This window comes from Drosophila arizonae, chromosome X, assembly GCF_054131065.1.
Source record: "Drosophila arizonae isolate 15081-1271.41 chromosome X, UAZ_ARI_1.0, whole genome shotgun sequence".
NCBI lineage: Eukaryota > Metazoa > Arthropoda > Insecta > Diptera > Drosophilidae > Drosophila > Drosophila arizonae.
The window spans coordinates 13,680,261-13,693,815 of NC_142927.1; the positions used below are offsets into that span (position 1 = coordinate 13,680,261).

At 43.6% G+C, this 13,555-nt stretch overlaps 4 protein-coding genes across 5 annotated transcripts; 2 read left to right on the forward strand and 2 right to left on the reverse strand.

The window, feature by feature from the left end:
* Positions 1–322: 322 nt before the first annotated feature.
* Positions 323–1,343, reverse strand: LOC149267912 (complement component 1 Q subcomponent-binding protein, mitochondrial-like). The gene has a single exon (XM_089474503.1). The coding sequence runs from the start codon at positions 1,197–1,199 to the stop codon at positions 396–398; it is 804 nt and encodes a 267-aa protein (XP_089330629.1). The 5' UTR covers positions 1,200–1,343; the 3' UTR covers positions 323–395.
* Positions 1,344–1,416: 73 nt separating this feature from the next.
* Positions 1,417–3,701, reverse strand: Dsor1 (mitogen-activated protein kinase kinase 1). 2 transcript variants are annotated; one of them, XM_018014151.2, is made up of 4 exons: positions 3,354–3,701; positions 2,349–2,979; positions 1,957–2,283; positions 1,417–1,872 (listed from the first exon to the last, which is right to left on the reverse strand). In XM_018014151.2, the coding sequence occupies exons 1-4, from the start codon at positions 3,461–3,463 to the stop codon at positions 1,759–1,761; spliced, it is 1,182 nt and encodes a 393-aa protein (XP_017869640.1). In that variant the 5' UTR covers positions 3,464–3,701; the 3' UTR covers positions 1,417–1,758. The 2 variants fall into 2 exon arrangements, with proteins under 2 accessions (XP_017869640.1, XP_017869639.1); XM_018014150.2 differs by having other exon boundaries at positions 2,349–2,988.
* Positions 3,702–3,755: 54 nt separating this feature from the next.
* Positions 3,756–5,944, forward strand: LOC149267913 (uncharacterized). Its single transcript, XM_089474502.1, has 2 exons — positions 3,756–4,278; positions 4,337–5,944. The coding sequence occupies exons 1-2, from the start codon at positions 3,887–3,889 to the stop codon at positions 5,664–5,666; spliced, it is 1,722 nt and encodes a 573-aa protein (XP_089330628.1). The 5' UTR covers positions 3,756–3,886; the 3' UTR covers positions 5,667–5,944.
* A 559-nt stretch (positions 5,945–6,503) lies between these two features.
* On the forward strand, positions 6,504–10,052 carry ppk28 (pickpocket 28). Its single transcript, XM_018014039.2, is given in 7 exon segments — positions 6,504–6,541; positions 6,543–6,642; positions 6,644–6,921; positions 7,604–7,804; positions 7,895–8,360; positions 8,675–9,272; positions 9,669–10,052. Coding segments are annotated over 7 exon segments (1,992 nt in total). The 3' UTR covers positions 9,980–10,052.
* Positions 10,053–13,555: the final 3,503 nt, after the last annotated feature.

The following is a 13,555-nucleotide window of genomic DNA, read 5'->3' on the forward strand; positions in this document are numbered from 1 at the left end:
ACTTTGTCACAGCGTTACCATATATATTAAAATTGATAGCATCGCAAACCCATTCAAATAAATGACATTTGATAAACTAATAAAACTGACGACGCGTCGCACTTTGATACACACACACACACTCACTTATCAAACCTTTCTGTCCATCAACTTATTTCAGCTGATTAGCAATAACAGCGTTTACTCATTCACATTTTGTTTGTTTCTGCCGGCCAAAGCTTGACTTATGTTGTTAGCTCAGGCCACTTTGAGGTTTATAACGGCGTTGCCATATCCATAAAAATCCGTTTTTGAGCCCTTTAAAGGAAAAATGCAGTTGAAATTTGTTTGCTCGGAGTATAATTTTCATTTATTGGGATTGCTGCTTATATATATATTTGCAAGTACTTAAAGGCTTATTTTATGGTTTGCGAAATTGGCTGAGGCAGACCAACTGTGAACTTGGATAGATTCTCTAAGAACTCAATATACAGGGCATGCTCGCGAGCAGTTGCCATGTCCGAAAGCTTTCTAGCAAACTCATGGGTAATGCCCTTTTCTTCAAGCATTTCCAAAATCATGGTTTGCAAATTGTCATCAATTAGTGATGCATCAATGGTAAAACAGCTATCATTCCAACCGTGATTGTATAGCGATAGGTCCTGTATCTCAAATACTTCGTTCTCTTGAGGTTGCTGATCCAACGACTCCGGCTCCACGTCATCAAAAGCGCCTGGCTTGAATACACAAAATATGGAAAGCAGCAGATCATTCCTTCTAATGAGCACCTCAAATTTGGGTACACTACGAACTGGAGTCAGATCACCAGTTTCATCATTGCGACGCGGCACACTTTTGCTAACATTGAAGAATATGTTGATCCGTTCGTGCGGCGACTCTCTGATAAGCTCCACCTTGGAACCAGAAAAATGACCTGTGAAATCGTCTATCATGTATGGCGGCTCCAATTGCAATTGGACGCGGCGTTCCTCCAGTATTTCGCCCGTTACAAACTCAACCAAATTACGCTGTGTTGGGGTTAAGCCAATTGGCGTTGTTGCTGCCTGTTTTTCCTCTATTGGCAATGGCTTCTTTAAGGCTTCACCCTTCAAATTTTGGAACTGAAATGCACTTATCGAAATGGGGCGTTGGAATTTGGCGATGCGACAATTGGCCAACAGGCTTTGTCCCAAACGAAATACCTTGAGAGAATTCGACATTTTGGAAAATAAAAAAAAAACAGACGAAAAATTATATTTTCTTTAGGATTATGTGTACGAAAAAAAAAACTTTTTTCAGATAAGCCAGAAAATTTTGTAATGCTACAAGGCTAGCAAGTCAACGAATGATCTGGATATTAGGTACACCCAGAGCTCGACTGAATTTGATATAAAACTCCAGGCTTGCTTAGGAATTTGGTAAAACACACATTTGCGATTGTGAGTACGATTATTTGAACTTTTTTAATTTCTGTGTACCGATCATTATTCAGTTTTCAGTTTCCAGTTTTCAGTTTTCAGTATTCCACTCTTCTTTGTTTCTTTCATTGTGTCTACATGTGAGTGAGTGTTAAGGCCAGAATGTGAGTGTTAAGGCACGCACGCACCCACACATGGTGTATGAAAGTTGTGGAGCGACAGAGTGGGAAGTGGGAAGCGAGTTGATACAACAATTACAGACATACATACATACATATACATATACATGTATATAACATACAAATAAATAACGTGTATGTGTGCGATAAGTGCGTGTGCATGTGAAATAAAGGAATGCTAATTAGTTGGGCGATGTATTGCGTTTCGGCGTCGATGGCGGCAAGTCCATTGTCTTGCACACCCAGCCCGATATATCAACATCCTCCGCCTCCGCTTTACGTATCCATGGATGGCTCTAGCAATGGCGATGTAAAGAAGAATTTTTTATTAATAGTAATAACAACAACAACATTATGCGTGAAAATAAACTTTGTCTCACCAGCAACGTTTTGAGATCGGCCCGCTCATCTGGCTGCTTTTTGAGGCATATGTCGACAAAGTCCTTGAACTCATTGGAGAATATCTTGTGTTCCAGCTTTGGCGGCGGCTCGTTAACAATATAATCGAGAAGCTCAAAGATTGCCATTACTTTTGGCTCAATTACCGTTGGATTGCCATCGTCGGCATTATCGGCAAATATGGCCTCCAGCATGGCGCTGTCCGGCGGAGGTATTGGATACATGCCGATAGCCATCTCAACGAGGGAAAGGCCAAGGGACCAAATGTCCGACTGAACCGAATAGTGTGTGCCCTGAAGTCGCTCAGGCTGCAATAATAACAATTAGATTTGGGTTTAATACAAGTTTTACTTATTATTTCAATTCTACTTACCGACATATAGCTGCGCGTGCCCACAAATGAGTTGGCCATCGAATCGATTAGTTGTCCCGAAACGCCGAAATCACAGATTTTGATCTCGCCGCTGCTATTGACGAGTATGTTGCTTGGCTTCACATCCCGATGGATAATTGCATGCTTGTCCCGCAGATAGCTGAGGCCCTTCAGCACCGCCAAGGTGATGCGTCCGAGTATTGATTCAGGTATGCGGCCGGCCCGTTTCAATATGAGATCAAGAGAGCCGCCGTCCATATACTCCATGCAGATACTTATCTCGCCATCGCTGTAGAAGGCTCCATAAAATCCAACTATGTGCGGGAAATTGCATTCGTGGAGCACTTTTAGTTCGCGCAGTATTTGTTTTTTAATCGCCGGCTTCACCTCCAGATGGATCAATTTCCTGGCCATTATCAAATGTGTGAGGGTGTGGCGCACTTTCATGACAACGCCGCCGTTTCCAGAACCGAGTTCGCCTAGCTTTTCTAGATCCTCCTCGGAGAGTTCGCCGATCTTTTCCTTTTGGCTGAGGAACACCTTGATTCGTTTGCGCTCCGTGTCGTCCATATCGAGGCCCTCCAGCGTTTCCGTTAATGCGTCGATGCTTGTTTTTGGCTTTCCCAGCAAACTATTTGTACTTTAATTTAACTTTTTAATGAATTTTTGCAGAACAAAACGAAAAGTGCTAACATTTTGGAGAGGGGTATTTTCAATGGCTTAAGGAATCAGAATCAATTTCGCACGCATTTGTATCTATGCACACGCAAACATGTACACACGCAAATATACATACATATGTATGTGTGCATGTAGGCGTTCTTAAGCGTGTTTAATTATTATATGTTCGTAGTGGGTGCGTCATTTTGAGAAGCAATAGCAACATCAATATGAACAACAACACCAACTACAATAAACACAGATCTGTCTCTATGCATTGTGGGCGGGTGGGAGGCATAAAATAAAAAAAATTCAAAATGTATATACAGAAAATTTAATATTTACTCTGTTCCCGATGCTGTTTTAAACGGAGGCGTTGGTGCCACCTGTGCGGCAGCAACAGTTGCATCTACATTTACCGGCGGCAGAACTAAATTTAGTTTATTCTTCGACATCTTGGCACTGCTCCACAGCAAAAAAAGTTTCTATCGGTCGTGGCTCACCGACGGTGCAAAGGGTGGGGAAGGTGGGAGGATTTCCGTTTAGCAGCAGTCACCGAGCGATTATGCAAATTGTATAATTGGCTATATACAGACAATTGGTATTTGCTTTATAAGGATTCAATATTGCAGTTATAGCCGGAAATTTCGCAAATGCTAATAATAGGGATGTAAGTACCAATAATTAAGCCGATTGTTGCGGCAAATCGATTCATCGCGAAGAGCAATCGATTGCATGCGCTATTCGAGGTACCTAAATGCATGTCGATCAATGTGAATGGCAAAAACAATCTGCAATTTATTGTTGTTTAAAACGGTAAACACAAAACGTGACCTTGCACTTTATTACGCAGTGCGCACCACTTGTGGCAACCAGAAATGAAGGATTCGCTGGTGCCATCTAATGGCGCCATTGACGAGTCAGGGATCAATAGAACCGACTATCAGAAAGATGCGCTACTTGGTTATGTGCTCAACCTGCAGGATGAACAGCTGGACAGCGCTGTGATGCAGCTGCAGGCTGTAGCAGAGGAACAAAATAATAATAATAAGAGTGATGGCGACTATCACCAATTGTCGCTCAACTGCATTGATTTGTTGCCCGCTGATGCGGCGTCATCGGAATTCTCTGAATGCTATCAATTCAATGCAGACGCGGCTGCCGCTGCCTCCGAGTTGGTTAACGTAGCTAACAAGGACTGCGACTCATTGGCTAAATTGGCCTACAATCTATATCGGTTGGCCAAGGACGATCACATCGTTATCGACCGGTAAATGAGGTTTCTTTCATGCATATCCGAGTTTAATGTATCTCTTGAACTTCCGCAGTAAGCGAAACGAGGTCGTCCGGACGAATGCCATGACTAACCAGAAGACCATCTATCGTTGCATGGATCCCATTGGCATGGGCATGCAGCCGGCTAGTAACAGTCGTTCCACGGCGATATCTACGTCAACATCCTCCAAAGCAAACGGTTCACGAAAACGCAGGGCGCCAACTGTTGCAGCAACCTCGAAAAGAACGACAGCGATTGCTGCGCCGAGCGGAGCTACAAGTAGTACTGTGAGCGAACCAACTCCAGCTGCAGATGCAGATTCAATTCTGCGCACGCGATCTGGGCGCATAATTCGTGCAGCCTTGCCCCAGCCGGCCACAGCAGCTGCAGGAGAAACGTTGGATTTGCTTGTGGCCGATTTGCGTGACAGAGATTATCGTGCACCAGCTACAGCGGTTGCTGCACCGTCTATGGCAACAGTTGACCTTTCGGTGCCAAAGGAGCGTGCCGTGCCACAGAGCGCAATTTGTCCGGGCTGCAATAAGATATTTCTGGGTCGTCGCTTGCAGCGTCATTACGTCAAGTATCCCGACCATATGCGACCATATGTGATCGCTCATCAGGAACAGCAACATCAGCAGCAGGAGCAGCAGGAGCAGCCGCAGCAACAGCAACAGCAGGAGCAGCAGCAACAGCAGGAGCAGCAGCAGCAGTTGCAGATACAACAGCTACAACACCAGCAACTACACCAACAATTATCGCAGAGCAATGTGCCAACACTGTTCGGTCTTTTGACCGGTCAGCTGCAGAGACACGCCCATCTCAGCGAGGAGCAACGTGCCGATCTCTTCCTGCATGAGCTGAACGACTTTGTAGAGCAGCTGCAGTTGCGCAGCACTCGACTCATCCGGAACACGTCGGGCTCGCACTTTGTGAACGCGCGCATAGCACGCGTGCTGGGCATACCCGAGGGTCAGTATGCGCTGGATATGTCGGCCATGGAATCGGCGCAGGCGCCCACACCGGAGCCGGAGACGCATGTGAGCGCTGTGGCCAGTACACGCAATCTGGTCGAATATCCAGGGCTCAGCATGTCCTTAGATGATACGCTGACCGACGAGGCGGCTCAACGATTGAATTTGTCCGCTGGCGGCAAATTGTTGCCTCCGTCCGAGGAGAGTCTGTTGCGTAACGTTGGCGATGATCTGATGCCGCCCCCGGTGGCTGTGGCCCCACCCACCGTCGGCCACGTGGCTGGTGCAATGCTGCCGCACTACGATCATGCCAGCGACAATGCCGTCGAGGCGCTCAGCATGAAAGAGACGCCCAATGCGGCTATATTGGATCTCAATGTGGACTTCTTTCAATTCAACAATAATTAGTCAAGTGCAAATATATATGCCTATATATTTGCGAATGACTTTATTTTAACATATAGTATTTAGAGACTTGTCTGAATAGCATAAACAATTAGATATAAAATGAATCTTTGCATGAAATGTACCTCAAATCTCTAAACACTAGAGAGCAAATATTAGACTCAAGGAAAAGTTTGTGTAATTTAGCAAATGACTAAACAATTGTGAGAAGCTTTATGGAAACCCTTATGAAAACCTCTATGAAGATTGTATATATAAATATAGACATATTTTGAAGACAACTTAGCTGAATCTTATATATGAACATACATATACATATATATAGCTAGCTGTTCTGTAAGGTTCTGTAAGGTCTGTTCTATAAGATTTCGATGTGGATTTCGATTTCTATTTTTCGCGTTAATAAACAATTAGTTACACGCTAAATATAGAAATGTAGAAACAGACTCGAACAGTTTACAATTTATTTGATTTCTGGCCATATTTTCGCACTACATTATTGGCTTGCCAATCCAAGACCCAATTCAAATCCAAACGAATCTCGAGCTGCGGTAAATTATGTCGCTGCCTTGCCTTTGAGTTTTCTTTTGTTTTATGTTTTGCGCTCTAGTTTTTAGTATGCCTCTTTCATTTTGTTTAGTTATTGTAGCTGTTATTGTTTATATTGTGTACTCGTATTTTATGCCCTCAGCTATTTCGGGAGCAGCAGCAGCAGCAGCAGCTTGTGGCTGTGGTTATCTGTGGGACATGGAGAGGCGACTGCATGAGCTGCCTGCTGCAACTGCTATCGACTCCAATGGCAAACACTCTCGGCTCCTTCCCCACCCCCGCCCGTTGGGCATGTGCATTAAGCGGCATTTGCCGTGGCTGCAACCACTGCCAATTCAATTTGGCTATTTGGCGCTGGCCATATTTGCCAAGGGTCAATATGATTAGGGCTGATGAGCGGCGATTGGATCGAAGTGTTTGATGAGCCACCTATAAATGGAGCTTGCGTGCCGAGCCGCGCAGTTAGTTGCAACATGAGATTCCAAGGGGATAGCAAAGTGCAACGGTTCCACCTGGCGGCCAACAGGCAGCAGCGCAATCACAAATGGAGTCACAAGCTCACTCACAGTCACAGTGACGACTCCCTGGATGAGGAGCAGACCATGTGCAGCCGCGAGGCAGCAGAGAAGAGCGTGAAGTATTATCTAAAGAACAGCTCACTGCACGGTCTCAAGTATATAGCCGAAGAGAGCATTACCATACCAGAGCGGTAAGTTGGATGATTCTCTGAACTAAATCTAAATATATGTAGATAGCTGGAGAGAGTAACTGGAAGGTTTGATCGAGTCAAACTAGTTGAGACCACCAATCAGAGTGAGAGAATTATATAATAGGTGAATGACCAAGGGGAGAAAGAGGGAGAGAGCGAAAGAGAGGGAGAGAGAGAGAGAGATGAGTGAGTGAGTAGAATGAGTAGGAGAGAGAGAGGGAAAGAGAGCGAAGGATAGCAGGTGAGAGATGGAGTTAGATATGAGGAAAAAAAGAGAGACAGACAGATATAGTGATCGATAAAATGAGAGAGGGTTATAAAGTGAATAAGAGAGAGGAAAAGAGACGGAGAGGGAGAGAGAGAGTGCGAAAGAGCAGTGAGAGTGAGGAAGGCAGAGAGGTAGTGAGAGTGAGATATGGCGAGATAGGGGAAAAGGAAGTAAGAATGATATAGTGTGTGTGAGGAAAGGAGAGATAGAGAGTGAGTGCATATTAGAGAGACAGAGAAATAGAGAGAGAGAGAGAGAGAGAGAGAGAGAGAGAGAGAGAGTGTGTACGAGCGAGAGAGTATAATATTTCAGTAAAGTCTTGAGCAGATAAAATCATCATATATACACATACATATGTGTATGTATATATATGTGTATGTATTAGCAAAATATATTATCAATAAACGATGTCAGCGTATTCTTTGGCATATCCTTCGTGCTGGTGGTCATTCTGTCGGGCTTCTTCATATCAAACATTTACATCAAATGGAGCGCCTCGCCCATCATCATCTCGACGAGCGCCAAGCAGCAGCTGACGAGCAACATTCCCTTTCCGGCTATAACCATATGTAATCTGAATCAGGCGCTGCGAAGTCGGGTTCAAAGCATCTCCAGGTAAGATATGAGAGGCAGGTTGTACTGCTGTAGGAGCTAATAATATGCCTGCTCTTCATTTTCCCTCTTCCTTTCCTTTTCTCCTTTTAGCACCAGCAAAAACTATTCGTTGCTTATGAATCTGTGCAGCAAGGATTACGATCAGACCATCACGTACATCGGCACCTGGACGTACTTCAAGGCGCTGCTGGTGGAGGTGGCCCAGCCATGCGATGAGATGCTGCTCCATTGCAGCTTTGGCTCACGCAAGGAGATCTGCTCGACGATTTTCAATTCCATTCTGACGGACGACGGGCTGTGCTGCACGTTCAATGCTCTCGATCCCATCTATTTGTTTCGCAACTATACGGACGATGTGCGCATCGAGCCGGCGGCAGAGAATTCAATATTCAAGGCCATTAACTGGACTCCAGAATCCGGCTATGCCAAGAATCTGCCGGAGTTCTACTACCCCCGGACATCTGGCGGCACGGGCAGTCGCATGGGACTCACCGTCGTATTGAATGCCTCGACCGCCGAATATTACTGCACCAAGTCCATGGGCAATGGCTTCAAGGTGACTCTCTCGCCCGTGCTCGATATCTATCGGTCCTATTCCATCTCTTTATATCTCTCTCTTTCTATTTTCTATTCCTTGTCTCTAATATTTTTGTCTGTCTTTCTCTTTTCGTCTTTATTTCTTAATTTCTCTCTCTCTCTCTCTCTCTCTCTCTCTCTCTCTCTCTCTCTCTCTCTCTCTCTCTCTTTATATATCCCTTCCCTCCCGTATTTTCCTATCGTTAACCCCCTCGACTTCTCTCATCTTCCGCTCTCGTGCTCTCCCTCTACCTACCCCCCTCTCTCTCTCTCTATCTCTGTCTGCCTTTCCAGGTGCTGGTGCACAATCCCGCCGAACTGCCCAAGGTGACCAACTATGGATTTGTGGTTAGCGCCGGTCGCGAGGCACGCATACCCATTGAGCCGGTCTACGAGGATGCCACGCCCAGCATACGATCGATCAAGAAGGCGGTGCGCCGCTGCCTGTTCTCGGATGAGAACGATCTGTCCTATTATCGCACCTACTCCCGCAAGAACTGTGAGCTGGAGTGCGAGGCGAAGCTGCTGCTGCGCGAATGCAGCTGCGTGCTCTACTACCTGCCCCGGATAGATCCGGCTGCCCGTGTCTGTGGGCCCAACGACAACAACTGCACGAATCGGGTGCAGACGGAGATCGAGTCGTCGAAGACGAATCTCTCCTGTGAGAACTGCTGGCCGGGCTGCTTTGAGCTCACCTTCAAGTCGGTCATGACCAGCTCGACGATTGTGGCCGGGCCCAGCTACCAGAATGGCGAACAGCTGCCGGAGCGTCTCTTCAATGCCAGCCAGAATGGCAACATCAACGACCTAGCCATTCTCCACTTTTACTATCTGAACAACAACTTTCGCAGCACTACCAAGTCCGAAATGTTTGGCTTCACCGAGTTTCTGTGTAAGTCCAGGTCTAGGTCCAGGTTCAGGTTCAGGCTCAAAGCCAGGTCCAGGTCCAGGTCTAGGTTCAGGCTCAGAGCCAGGTCCAGGTCCAGGTCCAGGTCCAGGTCTAGGTCCAGGTCCAGGTCCAGGTCCAGGTCCAGGTCCAGGTCTAGGTCTAGGTCCAGGTCCAGGTCCAGGTCCAGGTTCAGGTCCAGGTCCAGGTCCAGGTCCAGGTCCAGGTCCAGGTCCAGGTCCAGCTCCAGGTCCAGGTCCAGAGCCAGAGCCAGAGCCAGAGCCAGAGCCAGAGCCAGAGCCAGAGCCAGGTCCAGGTCCAGGCTCAGAGCCAGAGCCAGGTCCAGGTCCAGGGTCCAAGTGATCCTCTAGTGCCGCACGATCATGACACATTGTTTTGCAGCCAATACGGGCGGCCTGCTCGGCCTGTTCATGGGCTTCAGCATCTTCTCTGTGATCGAGATCGTCTACTATGTGACGATGCGTCCCTTTTGCGCCTCTCGGACGATGCACGAGCGACGACGCCGCCGCCAAGCGGAGCTGCTCTGGTTGACGCCGGTGCGCCAGCGACGACGCCTCCATCTCCAGCTGCAACGCCCGCCGCCGCCATACAGCCAGCTGGGCAAGGCGAGGCCAGGCCCGAAGACCAAGCAGAGTCTGTGGCAGACGCTGCGTGCCGGCCGCGATCCGATTGTCTATCCCTATTTGGATTAGGATGTTGTTATCTCCACTCTTTATGGGCTCTTCGAGTGCAGCGGACGTGGCCTCAAGCTGAATAAATAAACCAAGGCGCAGCCAGGGGGGCCAATGAACCAATGGGAGGGGGGGGAGTCGATGGGGCTGACCGGAAGCGCTGCGCCCCATGCTGAGCATTTCAGGTTGGCTATCAAATGGCGCTAATCGCTAATCGCTAACCGCTAATCGCCACGCGACTTCAATTTCAATTTCAACGCCAGCCACAACAAATCACGAAACATTAAAAAAAAGAAAACAAAGACAAAAAAGTTTCTCTAGGCCAGCAATTCGTTGGCCATTTGACAGCGAGCTCGCTAACTTTGTCATCCGGTTGGTAATTCAATATGAGTGAGCAGCAAACGATTTCTTAAGCCCATCGAACTAGAGCCAGCCTTGAAGCGAAGGGCTTATATACAGTGATTGCTATTGGGTATTGTCATAATGGGTAATATAATGCGTGGATACCCTCTATCAAGATTGTATACGTTGGACTGCACGTCAGACGGAACAGAATAAATTCTATTTGCAATTGGCATTGCGCGCTTATGAGAATCGCAGAGTAGGGCGATTATCATGACCATAAAGAATTGCATTGTGAAGGAAGAGCTGTAAGATGATGGAAAAACTTTTTGTTAGGCTAGACTTGGCAGATTATGAATTACAGTAGAAACCGGTTATACCAATACTCAAGGGACCGTCGTTATGTATGTACGTTATGTATATTATAGACATCTCCAAATACAAATATATATCAGACATATATCCCAGATGAGATCTAAATGAAATATCTATAAATGATATTTCATTTAGATCTCATCCAAGATATATAAGACGAATATTCTGATTTCCAGACAAACGTATATGGTTATAGCGACGGTCCCTTAAGCATCACTATAACCAGATTCTACTATGTATCGAAAATTAGATCGTATAACTTCAAATAAAAATACATCCTTATCATACAATCTATACGATTCCCTGCAGCTGCAAATCTTCGAGCTAATCTAGCTTAAATATCATTCTAGAAATGCATATGTCAAAGCTATATAAATATCAAGTGCAATATATAGATGTATATATAGATCATATCAAGAAAAAAAAAAAAAAGATTTCTTTGAGCGTATTTCGAGTTCGACATTTTCTGTGCAATTGACTTTGCAGACATTTTTGGCTTTTGGTTTTTGGGCTCTTGTGTGTCAGTTGTAAATTAATGGATAGAAATTTCTGTCTGGCTGATGGGCGTTAAATGGGGGCGTGGCTACATTGTGGGCCAGCAACGAAAATGGCAACTGGCGTTGGCTAAAAATGTCGCACTGATGTCACATGCTGTTGGCAAAAGTGCGTTTGCTTTGCAGTAACTATGCGAGAGGCACACACACACACACTATCACACACATATTGGCCATAAGAAGTTTTATGACCCAGGCGCGTCTACGAGTTCGTTTCTCTGGATGGCAAGTGTCACAAGTTGCGCCCTTCCGTCAATGTCAAGTGGTCCAAGTGGCTCCACTAAAATTCCACTGTGGAGCATACACACACACACACATACACATATGTGTGCACGAGTCGGGGCATAGGCATAGCTATTGCTGGCCAGCTGGAAAATCTCAAATCGCGCCCAGTTTAAGCGTCATAAGCGGCGTATACGCGATCAACGAACACCAGCAACAACAACAGCAACAGCCCCAGCAACAGCAGGCGGCGGCAGCAGCAGCAAAACTCTGAATGTAAACAAACAAATGCTGTGGCAGCCGTTTGAAGGTGTGCGTGTGTTAGTTGGCCTTTTACACAATTCGTTTTATGTAGTTTCTTGCCCTGCTTTTATATTTTCGTTAGCTGTGATTCATTCACACCACAGCATCCAGCAACAGCAACAGCAGCAGCAGCAGCAGCAGCAACAACAACGAGATATGTGGTGGCAGAGCTCTGGAATGGACTTTTGACGTGACCAGCCACAGCCACAGCCACAGCCATAGCCATAGCCATAGCCACGAGACATCCGTCGACGCTTGCCAGATGCTCTACCAAACGCGAGCCTAAAACACAAACACAAAAGACTTTTTAAAAATCAACAAGAAATTTGTTCGCTCGACATTTCAATTGAAAGCTGAAATATTGACAGCTATGCATATATATAAAAAAAATATTTAAAATATATACGTATGTGTAAATATATAACCAATTTAATTTATTAAGTATTATTATATTTAGTCTTTTCATGTATGCTCGCTCGTTCACGCACTGTAGAGAGTATATTGGCTGGGTATCATCTCGCTCATCTCGCTATCCGTTGGTCTGTTTATCTCTCTATGGACAGTGTTTAGATTGTGATCATTACTAAATAGTATAACTTATAAGAAGAAGAAAAACGCTCACGCCAAGGTGTTATTGACTCGATCCTCTATCGTTGGTAAGAAATCGTAGTTTCTGTTGACCTTCTTCACATCTATGTATATATATATAAATATATGTTCATATATATCCATAAAGGGGGCGTGGCAAAACTGCAAATATTTGAGCCGTTCACTTGTATTGTGAACTCAGGTGTGTTCGTCTACGATTGGAATTAAATTTTATTTTTTATAAATTTTAATTTAATAATTTTTTTGTAATGGAAAATTTATTTGGAAAATATTATTAACATTTTGTAAAAATAATTTATTTCATATATTTATTTTTATATATTTCAAAATTTTCTTTTTATTTTTATTTTTAAAAGTTGATTGTTATTATGAATAAAAAATGTATTTGTTGATTTTCCTAGAAATTTTCTGTTTTTTTTAGTTGTAAAAGTTTTTTAGTAAAAAATCAAAAAATTAAAAAAAAAGATTAAAAATAATAAATTTATTTATAAATTATTATTTGAAATATATATGATAATATATGGGATATACAAATGATCAGATGTTAAGTTATAAAAAGTAAAATAATAAATAAAATATGCGTGTAGTAAAAATTTAATTCTTAGCTTAATGGTAAATTATATATTAGGAAAATAAAATATATTCGTGCTGTAATTTGCAATTTTAGTATTAAAGATTTTCAAACTCTTGAATTTAGTACTGAGAAAATAAAAATTGAAACAAGTGTTTAAACTAAAAAAATTGAAAATTCTAAAAAATTATTGAACTCTAAAATTAAAAAATTAAATAAACTCATTTTTATTTTAATTTCATAAAGCAAAGAAGTAAACTTATTAGTTATGCATATTTGACTATAAATAGGAAATTCCAATAAAAATTTGTTTCATTGAATGAATAACAATTTGAGATAAGCTTTTTTTAGGAAATTTAGAAATAAAATGTTTAGCAACAATTATAATTAACAATTGTGGACATTACGTATGCGCCAAATATCATCCATATATAGCCCATTGAAATCCAATTGAAATCGTTGTTAATATTTGTTTATGTTGGCTTTCTTTGAATTTCTATTTGACGTAGGTATACAAATAAATAAACATATATTTAAATGTATATTTATAATTATATATGTATTATATATATATGTATACATATATAGTAATGCATTTAAAAAGATATTACGCATACGCCG